Source organism: Thunnus thynnus, chromosome 11, assembly GCF_963924715.1.
Source record: "Thunnus thynnus chromosome 11, fThuThy2.1, whole genome shotgun sequence".
Taxonomy (NCBI): Eukaryota; Metazoa; Chordata; class Actinopteri; order Scombriformes; family Scombridae; genus Thunnus; species Thunnus thynnus.
In genome coordinates, this window is record NC_089527.1 from 3,755,436 (window position 1) to 3,774,586 (window position 19,151).

Here is a 19,151-nt window from a genome sequence, read left to right on the forward strand (position 1 = left end):
TGTGAGTGTGTGTGAGTGTGTGAGTGTGTGAGTGTGAGTGTGTGAATGTGCGAGTGTTTGTGTGTGTGTATGTGAGTGTGTGTGAGTGTGTGTGTGTGTGAGTGTGTGTGTGTGTGAGTGTGAGTGTGTGAGTGTGTGTGAGTGAGTGTGTGTGGGTGTGTGAGTGTGTGAGTGTAACTGACCGGTATGCGTAGGGCTCCCATGAAGCTGATGGCGGACGGCTCTGATTCGTTCTTCACCACCACGACGGGCTGCACGGGGACACGGACGGTATCCCGCGGCAACAACAGCTCGGTGTCGTAACTCTGAAGGAGAGACGAGCAGGTGGATGATCAGCTGTTACAGTGATGGAGGAAGAACGAAGGGAAGCCGAGAGCCAATCAATCAGAGTAACGATGAGTGTTTTTGTGATGTTTTAGTGATTTTTAATCTGAAGAGAAACATCACTGAAAGCGTCACGATAATTGAAAGAAAGGAACCAAAGTTATTCAGTCAAACTGTGATTAGAATTTTTTGATGATTTCATCCTTTGTATAAACAATCACAACACCCGCCTTCATTCCAGGAGAAAACATGTTATTCTTCAACACAAACTTGTGTCAAACATCATTTTCCAACATTAAAAGTTATAATCCTTAAGATTTCAGTCCTGGTTGATTTGGTGACGTTAGTGTAGTTTAAAGGACCGATTCACAATTTTCACAAGTATGTCGTAGAACAACAGTCGTTTTCTTGCTGTAATCATCCCTCCTGTTCATACTGACCATTAGAAGATCCACTTACAATAGAAGTGATGGAGGATTAAATCCACAGTCCTTCTGTGCAAAAATGTGTTTAAAAGTTTATCTGAAGCTAATATGAAGCTTCAGCGTCCAAATGAGTCAAATCAAGTAGATATCTTTCAACGTTACAGTCTTTTTAGTGCCAAAGTTCCTCTTTTTGTTACTATACTTCCACCTGCAGCTCAACAGGGAAACACTGTCCGAGGAAACACAAAGAGGGAATTTGATGCTAAAAAGACTGTAAATGTGTCAGATATCCACTTGATATGACTAACTCAGACTGCTGAAGCTGAATAGAAGCTTCACACAGACTTTTAAATGACTGTGTGGACACACTGTGGATTTTAGCCTCCATCACTTCCATTGAAAGCACATTTGAAGGATCTTTTAATATCCAGTATGAACAGGAGGAATGATTACAGCGAGGAAAACCTCTTTCACTGTTCATATGGACACCTGTTGGTTTAAAACAGACTAGAAAAACTGTGAACTGTCCTTTAACACTACAACAAACACTCTTTGTCAGAAATATAACAGAAGAGCAACTGGAGTATAAATAATCAGTGCTGACAAGCATAGATATCATTAAAAACTGGGTTTAATTTAATGAAAACTTTAAGGATTAGAACTTGAATTCAGAACCTGTTTGGGGTGATAGATGGGCAGGGTTTACCATGTAGAGCAAATACATCAAGTGACTGAAAGATAAAACTGCATGTAATAAACCCAACCCAACTATTAATCCAAGAAGGTTGAAGAAACCAAGGCTGAATCAGAATGTCTGGACTTTCCTGAACTTGCTGACGCTCGAGAGCTGAAAATCACAATTCACCAAGTCTGCAAACTTCTGGAGTCATCGCACACTCGCAAACTTAACAGTGAGCATGTCATAGTATGTATGATCAAAGTCACTCCTCCACAGATTTATCATTTCACTCTGTCACTCAGGATGGAAAGTTTTAAAAAAGGATCAAAATCGATGCAGCAGAACCCGAGATATCAACGTTTTTATTCTGCACAATTTTATCCTTGTCACAACCTGGCGCCTACATTACCCATAATGCAACACAACCTCTGACAGTTGGTTGGAAGACTGTGGTGTGTTATGCTAGTAGCGGCTAATGTAGCCTGGAGCTGCTAGCATCCAGCACAGATGAGGAGCTACAGAGGTTTCTGTTTTAAACTCTTCAGCTTCATCATCACATGAAGCAATTTACTAGATTTCACATGTGGAAAGTCCTGTACTACAGACACATTTTATAATATATGCAGCAGCTCCTACACTAGAAAAAACACTGTCAGTGACAATAATACAGGCAGCAATTACAATTATCCTCAAAACATAACTGCCAAATCCAGTTAAATGTCATTTCTAGGAGACGGTTTGTTATTAAGGACTTCACACTTTTAAATAAACTAGTCCAAACAATCATCAATGGAGTTTTTTCTCCAACTAGATCGTCTCTTAGTAACGCGACACTCAGACTCACTGTGTGTCAGGTCGTCAGTATTTTACTCCCCAACACCTGGAAACAAACTTTAATGCAGAAAGTGGCTTAAGTTTCCCTTCAGGTCCAGAGGTTGGACATTTAGATTCAGCCTAAGAATGATTCTGTTCACCAAGCATCCCCCCGAAACCTGAAACCTGACACCCCGACCGCTGCTGAATCCACCACGAGAGACCCCGAAGCACTGAAGGAACTGACCTTACGGTTTTGAACATTATCGTCGTAACAGTAGTAAACCTGAATGGATAAGAATGACACGTTAAAGAGGAACTTTGTTAATATGGCTGGAGTGTGGTGTTGTATTTTTACTGGTCATATTTTAGATCCTTTAAATAATGTGCTATCATATAATAATTATGTTTTAACAACTTCTTAACTATATGTGGGAACATTAATACATCACAAGAAAACAAGAGGTGCAACTTTAACTTTTACACCCCAAAAAAGGAGCTTTTTTCCAAGATGATTTCCAGGGTTATGGGGGAAAACTGAGCTTTTGTGTTGAGTGAGAGACTGTGTAGCTGTTAAGAAACTCTCTGTGATCGTCAATATACCCGAACACAGCAGGACTGTTGTCATTGATCTGACACAACGTTCGATTGAACCTGCTCATCAATAAATACAGGTATTAAACACCGACACTGGTGCTTTAGAGATAAAGCTGCTGACAGGTGATATTTTACGCAGATATTCTGTGTTTTTAAAATTGATTAAAATTGAATTGATCCACCATGAGAGACCTGGAAGCACTGAAGGAACTGACCTTGCGGTTTTGAACATTATCGTTGTAATTGTTGTAAACCTGAATGGATAAAAATGACACGTTAAAGAGGAATTTATTACAGCGTCGGGCTTGAAAATCCACTCACACTGTTGTTCATTAATGTACACAGTTATTTTTGCAGCTGGAGTTTATTTCTACTGAAAATGTTTAATGAAATATTTACTGGTCATATTTTAGATCCTTTAAATATTTTGCTATCATATAATAATTATATTTTAACAACTTTTTAACTGTCTGTGGGAACATTAATACACCACAAGAAAACAAGAGGTGCAACTTTAACATTTATAAAAGTCTTTGTGGATGGATTTTTTCCTTTAAAGTCCCTGAAAACATTCTGTTAATAAGCTTATTACTAGAAGAAAAAAGTTATGTCACATACATCTATATATCAGTCATTTCAGTCAAGTCTGATCAAACCACACTCACAAACACCTTTATTATTAGCCTTTGCTTTTGGAAGTTAAACCCTAAAATAAATTATATCTAACAAAGTTTTCTTTTAATAACTTTGATTTCTGTTCATTTGTTTGTGAATATTTCATGTTATAAAGTTTTCAGGGGCTTTGAAGTCGTGTGTACATCTACATGCAGCAGACACACACCTGAGGCTTGTTGTCTTTGTACTGCAGATACACCTCAGTGTGTCCGTTCACTCCGTTCCAACTCTTAGCTGGAACCTGCTTAAAGAGACCAAAAAAAAAAAAAAAAACACATTATAATCCACACATGTTCAAGTTACTTTTAACAGACATTAAAGGATAAGTGTCAAAGTTATTCTATATTTCTCTTATTGTCAACAAATCCCATAAAACTATCTGGACACATTAAATGAATGGATCTCATTTGTGAACAATCACATGTAGATGACGTGTACTGATGTGATGCTTTGTGTCCTTGGTACATGGTGAAGATGAACTACTGTCAGTTACTATTATCCCTCCTCCCCGGTGTGTGTGTGTGTGTGTGTGTGTGTGTGTGTGTGTGTGTGTGTGTGTGTGAGCTGATCCTTGATGTAATCCCACCTCCACACACCTCACCGCTGCTCACATGCTGCATTTACACTAAATATTAGTGTATATAATGTGTATATAATAGTGTATATGTGTATATAATGAGGGGTGTTTATAGAGAAGACAGTGACACATAGAGTATTATCTGTCAGTATATACAGTATTTAACAGATAGTTAAAAGGATAAACAGACTGTATATATGGATATAATGTGGAAAACATGGACAAAGAAGGAGATTGAGACTCTGTACTCACACTCTTGCCTGGAGAAGCATTTTGAGCATAAACACTTTTCAGGTCATTTGGATCTGGAGGGAAAACAATAAACCATGAGGTTAAATATAATAATCTTCCATTAACAGTTGCTTCCTTTGTTCAGAGCTCCAGGAAACACAGGAAACAGTCACAAAGAGCAGCCTGTCTTAGCCGACTCCTTCCTCTCAGGCTACAACGAAAACGACCTCCGTCCACACAAACGTTAAAGTTTCAGAATAAATCTCCATCTATACCAACATGCCTTAAAGTGCACATCACATGATCATTCATGCACACTGGGCATGTGCGTGCAATATCAGCTGTTTATACTGTATGAAAAGCTTCTCCTTCAGTTCATTAAATCTCTGCAGCATCTGAAGCAGCAGGACTGATATGTTGATGAACCTGCAGCCTCTGAGAAGTGTCGCGTCAGAGCGCAGCGCCGTTACACACAACCGTTCACTGTTTACCTTCATTAAATCACCTGATGCCACCTGGCTGCTACAGTATAACCACACACACACCTCTACACACATCACACTGCTCGGTTATAACTTCATATTCTGCTCATCAGCCTCTTTTCCAACTTTCTTCTTAGCAAAAGTAGCTTCTCATGTTTTATTCTTGAAGCACACTGCAGTGCAAACGCTGTTGTGTAACATTAATTACTAGTGTTAGAAAATCAATTTCCTTATTTTTGTATTTCTCTCATTATTATAATAACTAACTGATGAAAACAAACTACTCCATCAGTCGTTGGCTGCAGATTCGTGGTGATGTGTGTTCATGTCGTGATGCGTTGACATTTCCTGAGGAAAAGCTTTCTGTTTGTTCAGCTGTCGTTATCACGTCTAACTGTGATTGGCTCAGCTGTTTCACAGCTCTGAGAGCAGCGATGTGACTGGCTGAGAGAGTATTTATTAAATCATCACACCCACTGATCTATATTCACCTTCACTCAGCACTTTTGCACGTTGCACTGCGGCACATACATGAACCAAAACAGCAGGTGTGCATGGAGACATCTGCACAGTTTGTACGTCTAAGACCTACCACGCTGCGTCTGGCATTTATTATTCAAATTTCAACTGATGGTGCAAAATATTAAACTGAGGGTGCAAAATATTAAACTGATGGTGCAAAATATTAAACTGATGGTGCAAAATATTAAACTGAGGGTGCAAAATATTAAACTGAGGGTGCAATGCACCACAGTAGAACCGGACCTGCGTCATCGTTTTCTAAAGCACTTGCCGCTGTCATCAAGTGCTGCTCATGGAGGAATTGTTGTGTCTCTGTAAATTAAAACTGCCCTGAGATAACTTTTGTTATGATTTGGCCCCAAATAAATAAAATTGAATTGAAAAAAGTCTCTGTTTCCGCCCATCGAGACTAAAACGTAACTGTTTTCAAACTCAAACAGGGTCAGCAGAGTTTTCAAAAGTCTCTGTTTTAGGGCTTTGAAAACGCCAGAATAATGTGGACGCTAGGCGTAAACGTAGCAAAAAGTATCGTAGCATAGCGTTTTAAAAGGAAAACATATTATTATGGACACGGCCTCAGAACTAGATGTATTTTTGTCCTTGTACAAACCATTATACCACTATTAGTAGAGACTCACTGAACGGAGGAAGAACTGTATAAGCAGTTAAATCCTGCACACACACAACACCAGTGTAGTGTCCCGTGAAGCTGTACTCACGCTCAATGAGGAACAGGAAGCAGACGACGCCCATGGCCGCGATAATGAGCCCCGGTACGATGAAGGACAGGCCCCAGTTGGAGGAGACCCAGTAGCCGGCGATCAGAGAGCCCAGGATGTTTCCCACTGAGGTGTGAGAGTTCCACAGCCCCATGATGAGTCCACGCCTGGCAGCGACACACACACGTCAGGGTGAGTCAACGTCTTCCTGCGAGCTAATTTAAATCATTTCATTCCTCTCAAAGGTTTTTTTTCTGGTAAAATCCAGCTGTTTCACTGGTTTAAACAGGCTTACAACAGAGAAACACACCTCTGCTAATTGAAATGCTGTAGATCAGTGGGTCCAGACATCATGTGACAGTCCACACATTGACCAACTTAACACAAACTCAGTATATTTCACCTGCAGCCCCTTCACAAAATGAAAACTACAAAAACTGAAGTACAGCTGAGGCTTAAAGCTCAGGCTACAGAGAACTGGTGAGGAACTTACAGCTGTATGTAGATATTAAATCTATATTTGTAAAGGCAAATGTAAAAGCACAAGATTGAAACCTGCTATTAGAGGCTTTACAGATATTTGAATACAGGCACCAACACTACAGCAACTCTGTTAACACCATGTTTTCTTAAAGGTTTACTGTGCAGGATTAGTCTTAAGACACAGTATTCAAAGTTAGACAGAGAGAGAGATTGATTACTTCTCTGTTACTCTGATCAGATCTTACCTTCCCTTTCCAAACCAGTTGCCAATGCAGGTCACCACACTGGGCCAGCCAGTGGTTTGGACCAAGCCGTTGGCCACCTGGAACAAAAAGGATGAATGAGGAGGTTTTATTTTACAGCGATGTGTTAGAAACAGTAGCACATAACGTACTGTAGTACGAAAGCGCTGCAGGCAATAATCTGATCCAGAATAATCAACATGTGTGTTTTGTTGAGCATTCGTCCATAGAAACTGCAGATTATTTGCAGTGTTGGAGAGTACGTTACTAGCTTAATTACATTTCCCAGATCCGGTACAACGTCCACATTATTCAGCTCCTTATGTAGTTATATAGTTTAAAGATATTTTATCCTGCCAGCTCCAGCAAGGTTACAATAGCTAGTTGACCCTCTGCCCTAAACAGAGATATACAGAGAATTTTACTTATAACAAAAATGCCATCGAGAACCTCTAGATGCTCCAACTTCTCTCCAGAAATACTGAGTCAATCATTGTTTTCAGTGAGTCATTCTGGTCTCAATCTATAAATTCAGGCCCTCTGATACGTGTGCTGTATTATTGCTCTGTTAATAAGATCTGAAGACTGATAGCAGCTTTGATATCTGCTGTGTGGGTGTTGATTGACAGCTGTGATTGACAGTTGGCTCACCTGCTGCTCTCCTCAGCTGTCTTATACGATTTAAGTTTAATAAGTTAAATTACTTGGTTATGATACCTGCTCTGTTAGCACAATTTAGCTAAAGCAGCTAATGTTAGTCTAAGTGTGCAGCCCGAGGTAGCGGGGCGTGTTTCCAGAGCGTGAAAGGCGACATCCCGCACTCCTTATTTGGAAGGTCCTGGCTCCAAACGGGTGACGTCACACCTCGCCACATACATCATAATATACCGACTGTGCTTTAACGTCTTACTCTTGAAAAACATCATGATGCGTCTCACCTGGACAAATATATAGAAGCCCAGGTTGTGGATGTTGTAGATGTAGCCCAGTCCAAACAGGCAGGTGAACAGGCCGCTGGTCAACATGCCCACCGTCAGGTACAGTCGGATGGGCAGCCGCTCCCCGATGATGCCGCTGCACAGGTGCACAGTAGTGACATCACATTAACCACAACAACTTCCTGCCATCAACGAGGTTGTTAAATATCTCCCAGCATGCAATCTTTAACTTTGTGTCTTTGTTTATTGTACTTAAGTATTTATGCTGTTCCTCTTCCCTTCATCTCACCTGAGGTACATCCCCACTGCGTAGGCACAGAGGAAGGAGTAGTCCATGGCTCCCAGCAGCTGTTTGTAGTTACTTTTATCTGACGATACAAAGAAGAGTTTTATAGTTTAGCTCATCCTCAGCTGTGTTTATTGGCCTTCATGCTGCCATGTTCTTCCCTGACCAAAGCCACAGAAAACAAGCAGGTTTCAAGTATCATTTCTAGCATCATGTCGACTCAACAACACTAAGACAGCTTCAGTGTTTCCTGAACCCTCAAACCTCTAACTCTGACCCCCCAAAACAAAACACCTATAATGTCAAGAGTCAAGCAGATACCAACCGAAAGGCTTCCAGCTACAGTCCATGTCTGCGTGGAGCGACTGCAGCGACGGCTGCTGGCTGCTGCTGCTGGACGGATTAGTGGCCAACTCGCTGACAGACGAGCAGTTCTTATGGAGCTCGCTCTGTCAACACAAACAACCAGCGCACCATTCAGGTAACCAGAAAACACAACATGAGTGACAGGAACAGACTGTCAGGTGAAGAAAGATGTAAAGGTTCTGTCTAAACATAAGTTTCCTTTATAAATACAAGTTTAACTGATTTATGTAAAATAAAAAGAGTAGGGAAGTCGTTTGATGTCATAAACACATATTTAACAACACTTGTAGCCCACAGATGACAGATCACTGAGATGGAGGGTGTTTTGTGTGACTTTGAAAACCGCTGTACTATGCTAACGTGTTACCTTGACGATGCTAATGGGTTTCCTGGAGAGGTGGAAGCTGGTGTAGAGCAGGAAGGTGAGGATGAAGGTGAGAGCTCGGTACCTGCAGAGAGGAAACACAAGAGGGCAGCACTGAGAACAAATCCAGACACCCCATCTGAACCTCTGAACCCCTGAACCTCTGAACCCCTGAACCCCTGAACCTGTTTTATTTCAGTTTGAGACAGCCGGGATGAGGACGAAGCTTTAACTACATTAACACAAAACTATGAGTTGAAAGTAGATGTTTTACAGAGAAAAACACACATACTTCACATAACCGACACAATCTACAGCCGTTTAAGAGAGCAGAGAGGGGATTGTATTGGGCAATATTTCTGTGACATTAACAGATACACAAAGGTGTGTGGCTCAAGTTGTACCTTTCCCAGGTCTATTACAGTATCTATTACGTAATAAGCAAATACATAAAGCCCATGTAATGAACAGCCAGAATGAGTCCGATGTACTCTATACGTCAGACGACTGGGAAGAGTTGCGAAATATTTACACACAAGGAACAAGCTATTTAACATGTTAACATGAAACATCCTGCTGGATTACAGAGCGGTCGGGTCAAAGTCAGGAAGTCTGCAGCTCCGCCAGCCGTCTGTGTTCTCTGATCATTCATCATTTTATTCTGCTTCTGCTTCTTAAACCTTTCCAGATATTATTTTATATCTCCTTTTGAAAATACTTAAGCAGCAATGCAGAGAATTTCATCACATAATGTGACCTGAATAAAGTCTCTGAATCTTGTTTCATCATCCAACATGAATGTGTACTTAAAAATCAGATTAATTCTGTTTGCTTAATCTTTCGCTCGTGTTTGCATTCATCTCCGTGCTGTGGTTTTATTAAGATATAGTCAGTGTTGGGATTTTTTGAGTTGCACAAATCTGCAGGTTTATTTGCCGCATTGATTTGTGTGTGTTCAGCGGTAACGAGGAGCTATTGATAATGATAACGATCGATATTAGAAGAGTTTGCTCTTCAATTCAAAGCTGTACTGAACAGCGAGCGCACATCACAAAGTGTAAATGTTGTAAAACTGCACAAATAAATGTTTGATACTTGAAATTCAGTTTTCAGCATGAAAACAAAGTTAACAGTCTGCAGTCTTTATAATTCAGGTTTCTGGGTGGAAGTCAGGTTAAGAAAGTAAACTTTGATTGATTTATCTGCTGCTGGAGGAAGACGATACTCAAACTAAGATGAAGCAGTGGCTGTTCCTGCAAGTTATCATAAATAAATATCATGTACATCATAAATATGTGTCATTGTGTCATCATTTGTATTTTGACTGTCTGTATGTTTGCATGAGACAAACAATATACACAGAGAGAAGATTCAGAACCTGAAAATACACCGATAGGAAAGAGATGAAGATATGAGAGAAGAGAGAGATGATGAATTGAATATATTTGTGTGTATGTTGGTTTAGTTTTACTTCCTGATTTAAAGATCCACATCACTCATTAAACATCAAACATCAATGAAAACAGCTTCTTGCGATGCTCTCAGCCTCCTGCGAGTGTTGAAGAGTCACATCGTTAATCTAAAATCAACTAAATCAACTTCAGTTAAGATGCTTTCGGGAAAAACTTCTTAAGCTTTAAGAGGGTTTTCTGCTCATCTTATCCTGAAGATGCTTTAGGGAGTAATAAGTAATGTTTGACAGTAATCATCAGGTGGTTGGAGAGTGAATCTGCCCTGCAGTGGAAGCATGAGGCTGGTTTTTGAGGCCCTGCAGCAGACGCTGGAGATAAACCCGAGGGGCAGTTTGAGAGGAACATCTGGATTCCTTCTTATGCAACAGCTGGACGGCATGCTGTGAGCATGTTCCTGTGTGTCCTGAGGATAGCGGGCTGAACTAAAACAACAGCCGGACAGCTGTAAAGTGTAGCAGACACCATACTGTAGGCTAAAGCTGCACATGATTGACTGAGATATATACAACTCACAGCTTAGCGATACTGCACTCTGATGCTTGTTTTATTTAAGAGACATTTTCACTGCTCTGATAAGAAAGTAAAGTTCATGACATACAATGAAATCTGGACGAATAAACACCATTATGAGTTAATTATAAGGCATTATTAACATTTTATGCCATGACCACAGAGAATACTCATTTCTGATTGGCTGACAGGTGTTTTTATATCAAAATCAAAATTTGACTTCATGCAATTTTTAAAATCACAAGCTGTAACAGGTCAAACTCTCACCAGACTGACTGACAATAGTTTTTACTTCCCCCCCCAGTGGGCAATAGGAATCTGTCTGTAGTGAAACCAGTAAGCTCATCGTCACACTGGGAGAAACACTATTAAAAACACATCAGTGAGCCACACCGCTGCACTGGGTGACATGTTCCTTCATCATGGCGAGAGCGATCACCGTAGCTTGTTTAGAAACGGCTCAAAAGACTAATAACAGTGATAAGATTGTAACTCTCTGGAGAGTAGTTCTGTGTAAGGCAGACGCCACTGAGCATGTGCAGGAACGCGGTTCTGTTTACAGCTTCACTAGCTTGTTGTGCTACATATCGCAACCTCTTCACTTTGTGCTACATTATAAATTTCCTCAAATAACTTCAGTACAAAGTCCAGAGTTGTGATATGTAGCACAACAAGCTAGCAAAGCTGTAAACAGAACCGCGTTCCTGCACATGCTCAGTAGCGTTCTGCCACACAGAACTACTCTCCTGTGAGTTACAATCTAATTACTGTTTTTGCTCTTTGGAGCCGTCTCGCTGCTTCTGAGGAGCCGAGAGGACAAACTGACAGCAGAAATTTACTGAACAAAAATAGTTTTCATGTCGGCTCCACAAGAGGATACCAAAATTTGTTTCTACCCTTTGATTCATTGATTTTATTTCCCTGGTGGTCAGTAGGAATCTGCCTATAGTGAAACCAGTAAGTTCATCGTCACACTGGGAGAAAACAAAAACTATTAAACACACCTCAATGAGAGCGATCACTGTACTTTGTTTAGAAACGGCTCAAAAGACGAATAACAGTGATAAGATTGTAACTCACAGGAGAGTAGTTCTGTGTAAGGCAGAGGCGAACTGAGCATGTGCAGGAACGCGGTTCTGTTTACAGCTTTGCTAGCTTGTTGTGCTACATATCACTCATATCACTCCTTGACTTTGAACTACATTATAAATTTTCATCACAAAGTCTGCCTTACAAGGAACTACTCTCCTGTGAGTTATAATCTAATCGCTGTTTTTGCACTTTGGAGCCGTTTCTAAACAAACTAACGTGACCAAACTCTTCATAATGACGGAACATGTCACCCAGTGCAGCAGTGTGATGTGTTTTTAATAGTTTTTGGACAACAACGGAGGTCTACAGCACAGAGGAATAAGATGTCAGACTTCATTGTTGGTTTGGATCCAAACATGAGATTTGTTGACAGTAAGAAAAACATAGAAAGTCGCTGCCTTATCATTTAATGTCCATGTAGTGAATGAATTGGTGGATTTATTTGGTATGATGTTAAATTTGTTGCTTAGAGATGACACAGACAAACAAATCTGCTCTTTGATCTTCCAGACAATAAAACGATTAGCAGCGTTGTGACTGCACCTCCTGCCCTGTCAGACACTCACAGATCATCATGATAGACGGCTGTAAACAAATACGGTCTACAGTCTAAATAACGTAGCTGATGTCTCAACAGATGAAACGGTTTATGGTCCTGATTTTATGTGTTTTGATTAGATAAATGGATGCAAGAAACACCAGCAGGACAAACTACGGCATGTGATCAGGGTCAAATCTGAGCTGGAAATTAAGACCATGGAGTTATTGTCTTTCTGTTTCATCAGGGTCAATACTCCAAACATTTGTGTTAGTAGTAAGTAAGCCTTAAATACAAAATATAGAGATTTTTGTTTCTATTTCTGTTTTTTCTACTCTTGCTTTGTATCGAGACTGTGACTGTACTCTTGACCTGCTTATTCTCAGTGTGAGAGTCATTGTTTCTTGTATAGATGTTGAGGCTCCCAGTTGTTACAGTTGATAGTATTTTTTGTGGATTCTGACCTTTTTATTAATATTATGATTGTTATAAGAATAAAGGTCTTTAAGTATATTGGGTGGAGTTTAGTGAAATACTTCATTGTTTGGTATTTTTCAGTGTAACATTTGTTTTGTACTTTTGATTAGGTTTTTGACATTTGTTTGTTATTTACTTTATTTACTTCTCTTATTAAGGAGATATTGTATAGTTTATGTATTTTCTCCTTCTCAGGTGAACTTTTACTGCACACAGGTGTGTCCAAACTTTGGACTGGTACTGTATATACAGACTTGTTGTGGTTTGCTGCGTGAAATGCCTGATGAAGGTCACTTGACCGAAACGAAGCTATTTTAAAGGACCAGTCTGTAGGATTTAGTGGCATCTAACAGCGAGGCTGCAGATCACAACAAACCGACTACCCCTCCCCTCTCCTTCCCCTTCCACGCATATAGGAGAACCTACAGCGGCCGGGAAACTCGCAAAAAATGCGAAAGGCCCTCACTAGAGCCAGTGTTAAGTTTGTCCGTTCTGGGCTACTGTAGAAACATGGCGGGCTCTGTTGAAGAGGACCTGCTCCCTATGTAGATATAAAGGCTCATTCTAAGCTAACGAAACACAACAATTCTTTTTATCAGGTAAATATACACTAATTAAAACATACTTATGAATATTATATTCAATTTCTGCAAAGTCTGTTCTTCTAGATGCCACTAAATTCTACACACTGCACCTTTAATAAATTCATCATGAGTGTGCAGTAAATGATTAAAGTGACAAAACAGAAAAGGTAAAATTGGAAATAATCCTGCAGCTGTATGAGCAGAATAGTCTCAGGTGGAAAAGGCGTCTGCAGAAACAACAGTGAAGGATTTCCCATTTTTAATTAGACATGTCGAGCATCTAAAACCCTTCCCAAGATAAGAAATAAGATCTTAAAAAATGTGAACGCTTAGCAGGATTCAGATCTGCACACTCACGGATGGTTTCCCAGGCGAGCACACTAATCCACAGAAGCATCCTGCACATAGAGGCACCATTCAATATCCCGACGCGGCCGGCTCTGTGACACCAGCTCCTATTTCTATAATGGATACTGTATGTGCTCCGGGGAGCTTACATAGAGTAGCGCTTTGTCATGCACAGGGAACCGAAGCCAAATGAAATATTTTGTGTGTCTGATTTCAGTCTGCTGTATATGTCGCGGGTATCTCTGCAGCCTGCACACGTCTCGCTGAAGGTGAAATTTATCTTCTGCTGATACCATAAACTTCACCTGGACAAGTTTCCAGTGTTATGTAGAGCTGCAACTAAGAATTATTTGCTAATTATTTTCTTGATTAAATGTCAGGAAACAGTGAAAAAGGCCTGTTATAACTGCAGAGAGTCAAAGGTGACGTCTGAACAACAGTCCAAAACTCAAATATAATCAGTTTATTATAATAAATGGCAAAGATAAGCAATACATCTCCACTTCTGAGAAGCTGATTTGCTCATTTCTGGCATTTTTGCTTAAAAAATTACAAACATTATTGTTTGATAATCAAAAGAGTTGCAGATTAATTTTCTGTCTAAGTTGGTAAAAATGTCATTTTATCTAAATGTCAGTCGAGGATGTTGTGAAATGAAAGAAATGTAAGAGAATTTCCTTTTTTCCCCCCGATAGACAGAGGCATAATTTTATGGTGGAAAAAAAAATACCGAGAGACTTCCATCATGTACAGACAAATCCCAATAATAACAGGGAATTAGTAAAAAAACGTCTCTTCACTTGTAATTCTCCCTCTTGTCTCGCTCCATATGTGTCATTTTACGATGTTACTCCACTGTCTCAGTTTCTACATCACGTCTCTGTCGACACATCGATGGTGGTTTGAAATCTAACAGAATAAAATTCCACCTTAAAGGATTAAAGGGTTCACTACTTTTCAACAGTCAGGAGCCCAAATGAGCAGTGAAGTCATGAAGACGTGTCATTGAGACATTTATAAAACACCATCAGCCTCGTCTCCTCTAATTTATGTGAATCTGATGACTCTTATGTGACTGCAATGCAACATCTCACATGACTGCGACAACTCTTATTTGACATCAAGGAGTGAACGAGTCACAAAAGTTTAAACAGATGACGGTCGGTGAAAGGTTTGAAGAATATAAAACAGCATAAAACGGCTGGTTACTGTGCAGAGTGTCAGCTTGTTCAGCCTCTGTTCACTCTCCTCCTGCTCTCTGAAATCACCCTTTAAAGTGTTTTAATGCAGCCAAATTCACAATATACTTCTCATTTACATATTTTTCTGTTTCTGTTGTCAGACAACAGAACAAGTACAAAATAGTGATTTACCTACTATCACAACCAGCAGTCAGTCCCGAGCTGCTGCGCTGCTAATCATTATTCTATTAGCATATTCAGCTAAACTAACATTTACAATGAGTGATCACAGCCAGCTCACTTCATTCAGAGCTCTGTTTACTCCGCACACACTGAAACACCAAGCTGGCGTCTTAAGATTCACCAAATCTGGAAACAATCTTGGAAATGCTGTTAGTGTGGACGTACTCTTTGACTACACTGTGCAGTTTCTGTGTGAAAACGACCAAACTAAACTGTACATCACAGCCAACATCTGGTAGGGAGAACAAACAGCCCGGCTGACCCGTCCTCATCGTTTCCTGCTCTCTGTGTTATCTAAAGAGTGTCGTGTCATGTATTATGATGTCTACAGTCAAAGGTATGTTAGTTTTACTGGCAGTGCTCTGTGTGCTTAGTCTCATATATACTCTTACTGCTTGCTTCTTATGTTGATACATCCAGGTGGTGACATTTATTCTACTCTGTGTGGATCTTTCCAGATTGGGAAACCAGTGATTAAAATGTAAATAAAAACCAGGAATGTCTGACATGACAGCGCAGCCGCAGGTCAGTGAAACTCTATCTGTCATGGAGAACCTGAACATCTGGTTCCTACAAAGGTTCAGGTATTTCAAACTGCTATGACACGGATGCAGGAACTCAGTGACACAGGCGCATGTAGACTGTTGTACTTACTCCGCCTTGTACGCTGATAAATGAAGCGGATGGTTGACGTACAGGAAGAGGATCAGATATCTACACGTAGGGAGAGACTGATGCTGCGCTGTGCAAACACAGACGGACTAACACTGTCAGAGTAAACATGCAGCAGCCGCTCGCTTTGTTTACATGTGAATTTTGATCATGTGTGGCACCGTCACACAAGCCCACAGGAGAATCGGCTGTGTTCAAATAAAAAATACTGTGTAGGAAGCTGGATTTCATTTTAACCCAACAAATGTAACTGTCAAGTGGGCAAAAAGCTAACACAACAGAGGCCAAAACAATACTATTTCTCATACCTTACTTTAAGAAACATGAACATGTTTTTATAAAAGCCTTTTTTTCATTTATAGATGCACTAATCAACACTGTAAAAAATGACTGTGATGTTAAAGATGAGCTCATTGTTTTGATTTAATTGCCCCACAGTCTCACTGCTTTGGTTCACTCTCACTACTCTCATCGTTGTCATAGAAACCACAGAGTAAAAATGCCTTAAACGATTTGATTATGAAAATAGTTGGCAATTAATTTTCTGAAACTTATTGTTGCAGCTCTTAAATAAATTCATGACAACAAGACTAAAGCCTCTCCTGATGTCTGAGTGTATTTTATCTTCACAAGTGTTGGAAAAGGGGGGTCGCCTTATAATCAGGGTCGCGTATATTCAGGTAAATAAGATATTATTGCTTTAAGAGTTTGTGTTTGTAGTTCTTGTCCAGGTTTTTGCAGTTTCTACTGGGTTGATTCATTGTGTTCCATCTATGTTGTTACGTGTTGTTGCTTAATAAGCCTGAAACTTTTGTGAGGTTGATTAAAATCTATTTAAAAGACTAAAATGATTTCTGGCACATCTTAAATACCAGGAGAAAGACCCGGCTGGCACGTTCGAACAGAGCAGTTGGTATTAATGACGAATTGGCAGCTGAGAAATAAAAACTCTTACAAAATATCCAGAGCATGAATGATTAATGAGTGAATAGAAATTCAAAGGAAAGACGACACACACACACACACACACACACACACACACACACACACACACAGTCTGACTCACCACTGGTCCCTGTCAAAAGACACCAGCAGGCGGATCCCAGGAGGAACAGGAGCCATGTTTACACTCCGGTATTGACAATCACGGTGACGGGCAGCTGTTGTGAGCTCACGCTGAGCAGGCTGATGGGGAACACGCAGACATGGCGGTGCTGCCTCGGCTCATCTCCATCTCACAGGAAGCTGCTGGTAGAGCGGCAGCGAGAGGACACATGTCTGACTCCGAGCGCTGGATGGAAAAGTCTGAATAGATGACGAGAGAGGGAGGGAGAGAGAAAGAGACTATCAGTGAGGGGATGAAAAGGTCAAAATTACCATAAAGTGCCGGTTTCACACCGAGTGTAATAGGCTCTTTTGTCATTTGACATTTTTTTTCTGCTGCAAAGCTTAATCTACATCTGACCTGTGTCCATCAGAGCAGAGTAAAAAAGAAGCTTACATGTTAAAGTTTGACATTTTAAAATAAGTCAGAGCAGAAAGCTAAACTATGAGAGGTAGAGGGTTCATGTTAATCCAGTGATAATAACAGAGGAAATGTGGAGTCATGAGGATTCTGGTTAAACTGTTTTATCAATTAAGCCCCTTCCAGACCTGCACTCATTAATATTAATCTGATGGCAATTTAGCATGCCGGTCCCATCTCTGAATAAACACACGACAGTCTGAGTTAGTCATATCAAGTGGATATCTGCCATTTACTGTCTTTCTAGCATCAATTTCCCTCTTTGTGTTTCCTCTTCCAGATTTTTACAATGCGGTTAGATTCCAGTTAAAGCCTTATCTCTGCCTTTTTCGTCTTATCTGAACCCCCTGACACACACCTGGCGCTCAGATTAACTGGAATACAAGCATGACATGGCCAGAAATTACATTACATTAGCCGGCCTGCATGAATACTCGTCTGTCTGCCTACAGTAGAAAAACATGGAGCCACGTTACATCCAGGAAATCTATACATCTCAGTCCTGATCAGGAGACTTTTAACATGAATAGCTTCCTGGTTTGTTTCCTCTGTGGCTCTATGAAGCAATTTGGCTGAAGTTTCTATAATATCCCGAACAAACCCCGACACAACACGTCCAGAAAAAACAGATCCGACGGCGACTTTAAGCTTTAAAAACCTTATTTTCATCCAGCGCTACTGCAGTGTTTGCTGAGGCTGAGAGGAGCATCTGAACCTCCAGACGTGGACAGTATCTGGAGCTACCAACTATGTGGACTGTTTGGACTGTTTCGCGACGTTTTTCTCCTTATTTTCCTCAAGTTGAACAGAAATCAATATTTAAATGACCTCCAGTTATCAGTAATGTATCGATAAAGCCAGAAGAGGTATGTCTTATCTGCAGAGAAACCTTGAACGTTTCCCCCCCTTGATGCTGGAACAATACGGCGGTTGGATCGCAGCTACAGCCGAGCTTCCTCCTCGTTCTAACGACAGCTAGCTAAACCTCACCGCGGCGGGATCACACGACCAGCAGCCGCCGACCAGCAGCCGCCGACCGGCCGCCGCTCCGGACTCTCGGTTCCCGCTGACGAGCCTTACCTTTAACGGAGGAATCGACGGTTTTTGTTTGTGTTTTTCTGCCTTCAGTTGAGCGACATGTCCTCCACTTCCTTGTGTGAAAGCTAGCGACTGTCACCTCGAACACACACACACACGCACACGCACACGCGCGCACTCACTCACACACGGCGCCTCCGTGCCGTTGTGACGTCAGCCCGTGTTTGTCAGTAACAAAGTACATTTAATGAAGTACAGTTTAGAGGTACTTGAACTTTACTTGAGTATTTCCATGTGATGCTACTTTATACTTCCACTCCACTACATTTATTTGACAGCTTTAGTTACTTTTTAGATGAAGATTTGACACAATGGATAATATAACAAGCTTTTAAAATACAACACATTGTTAAAGATGAAACCAGTGGTTTCCAACCTTTTTGGCTTTTGACGTCTTACAAAAAGCAGTGTGTAGTCGGGGTCACATTTCACATGTTTATGAGTTGTTAACAGCTCCACCAAATAGTGATTTTTCCCTCTAAACTTCTCACATGCTTTCATTTCAATAAATGTTCAAATGATCCAATATGTCAGCAAAAATCAAAGATTAGAGAAAAAGTTCCGGCAGTTCCAATAATCATGTTGCCTGATGTTCTCTGGACAGCAAAATGGATTATATAACATCCCCATCAGTGCTGGTCATTTGTTGACATGCAAGAGCGTCAACATCCAACTGAAACATGTACTT

At 40.6% G+C, this 19,151-nt stretch overlaps 1 protein-coding gene across 7 annotated transcripts in view; it reads right to left on the reverse strand.

Annotated features, from left to right (window-relative positions):
• Positions 1 to 18,609, reverse strand: part of slc37a1 (solute carrier family 37 member 1) — a 30,105-nt gene extending 11,496 nt beyond the window's left edge. Inside the window, exons 1-13 of one of the 7 annotated variants that reach the window (XM_067602840.1) lie at positions 18,446 to 18,609; positions 16,907 to 17,145; positions 8,727 to 8,808; positions 8,319 to 8,442; positions 7,997 to 8,075; positions 7,708 to 7,843; positions 6,773 to 6,849; positions 6,045 to 6,211; positions 4,343 to 4,395; positions 3,680 to 3,757; positions 3,054 to 3,092; positions 2,489 to 2,527; positions 183 to 305 (exon numbers count right to left, since the gene is read on the reverse strand). In XM_067602840.1, the coding sequence (XP_067458941.1) occupies positions 183 to 305; positions 2,489 to 2,527; positions 3,054 to 3,092; positions 3,680 to 3,757; positions 4,343 to 4,395; positions 6,045 to 6,211; positions 6,773 to 6,849; positions 7,708 to 7,843; positions 7,997 to 8,075; positions 8,319 to 8,442; positions 8,727 to 8,808; positions 16,907 to 16,962 (1,053 nt within the window). In that variant the 5' untranslated portion in view covers positions 16,963 to 17,145; positions 18,446 to 18,609. The remainder of the gene's footprint in view (positions 1 to 182; positions 306 to 2,488; positions 2,528 to 3,053; positions 3,093 to 3,679; positions 3,758 to 4,342; positions 4,396 to 6,044; positions 6,212 to 6,772; positions 6,850 to 7,707; positions 7,844 to 7,996; positions 8,076 to 8,318; positions 8,443 to 8,726; positions 8,809 to 16,906; positions 17,146 to 18,445) is intronic. The other 6 variants (XM_067602841.1, XM_067602844.1, XM_067602842.1 and 3 more) reach the window with 6 other exon arrangements.
• Between the last annotated feature and the right edge of the window lie 542 nt (positions 18,610 to 19,151).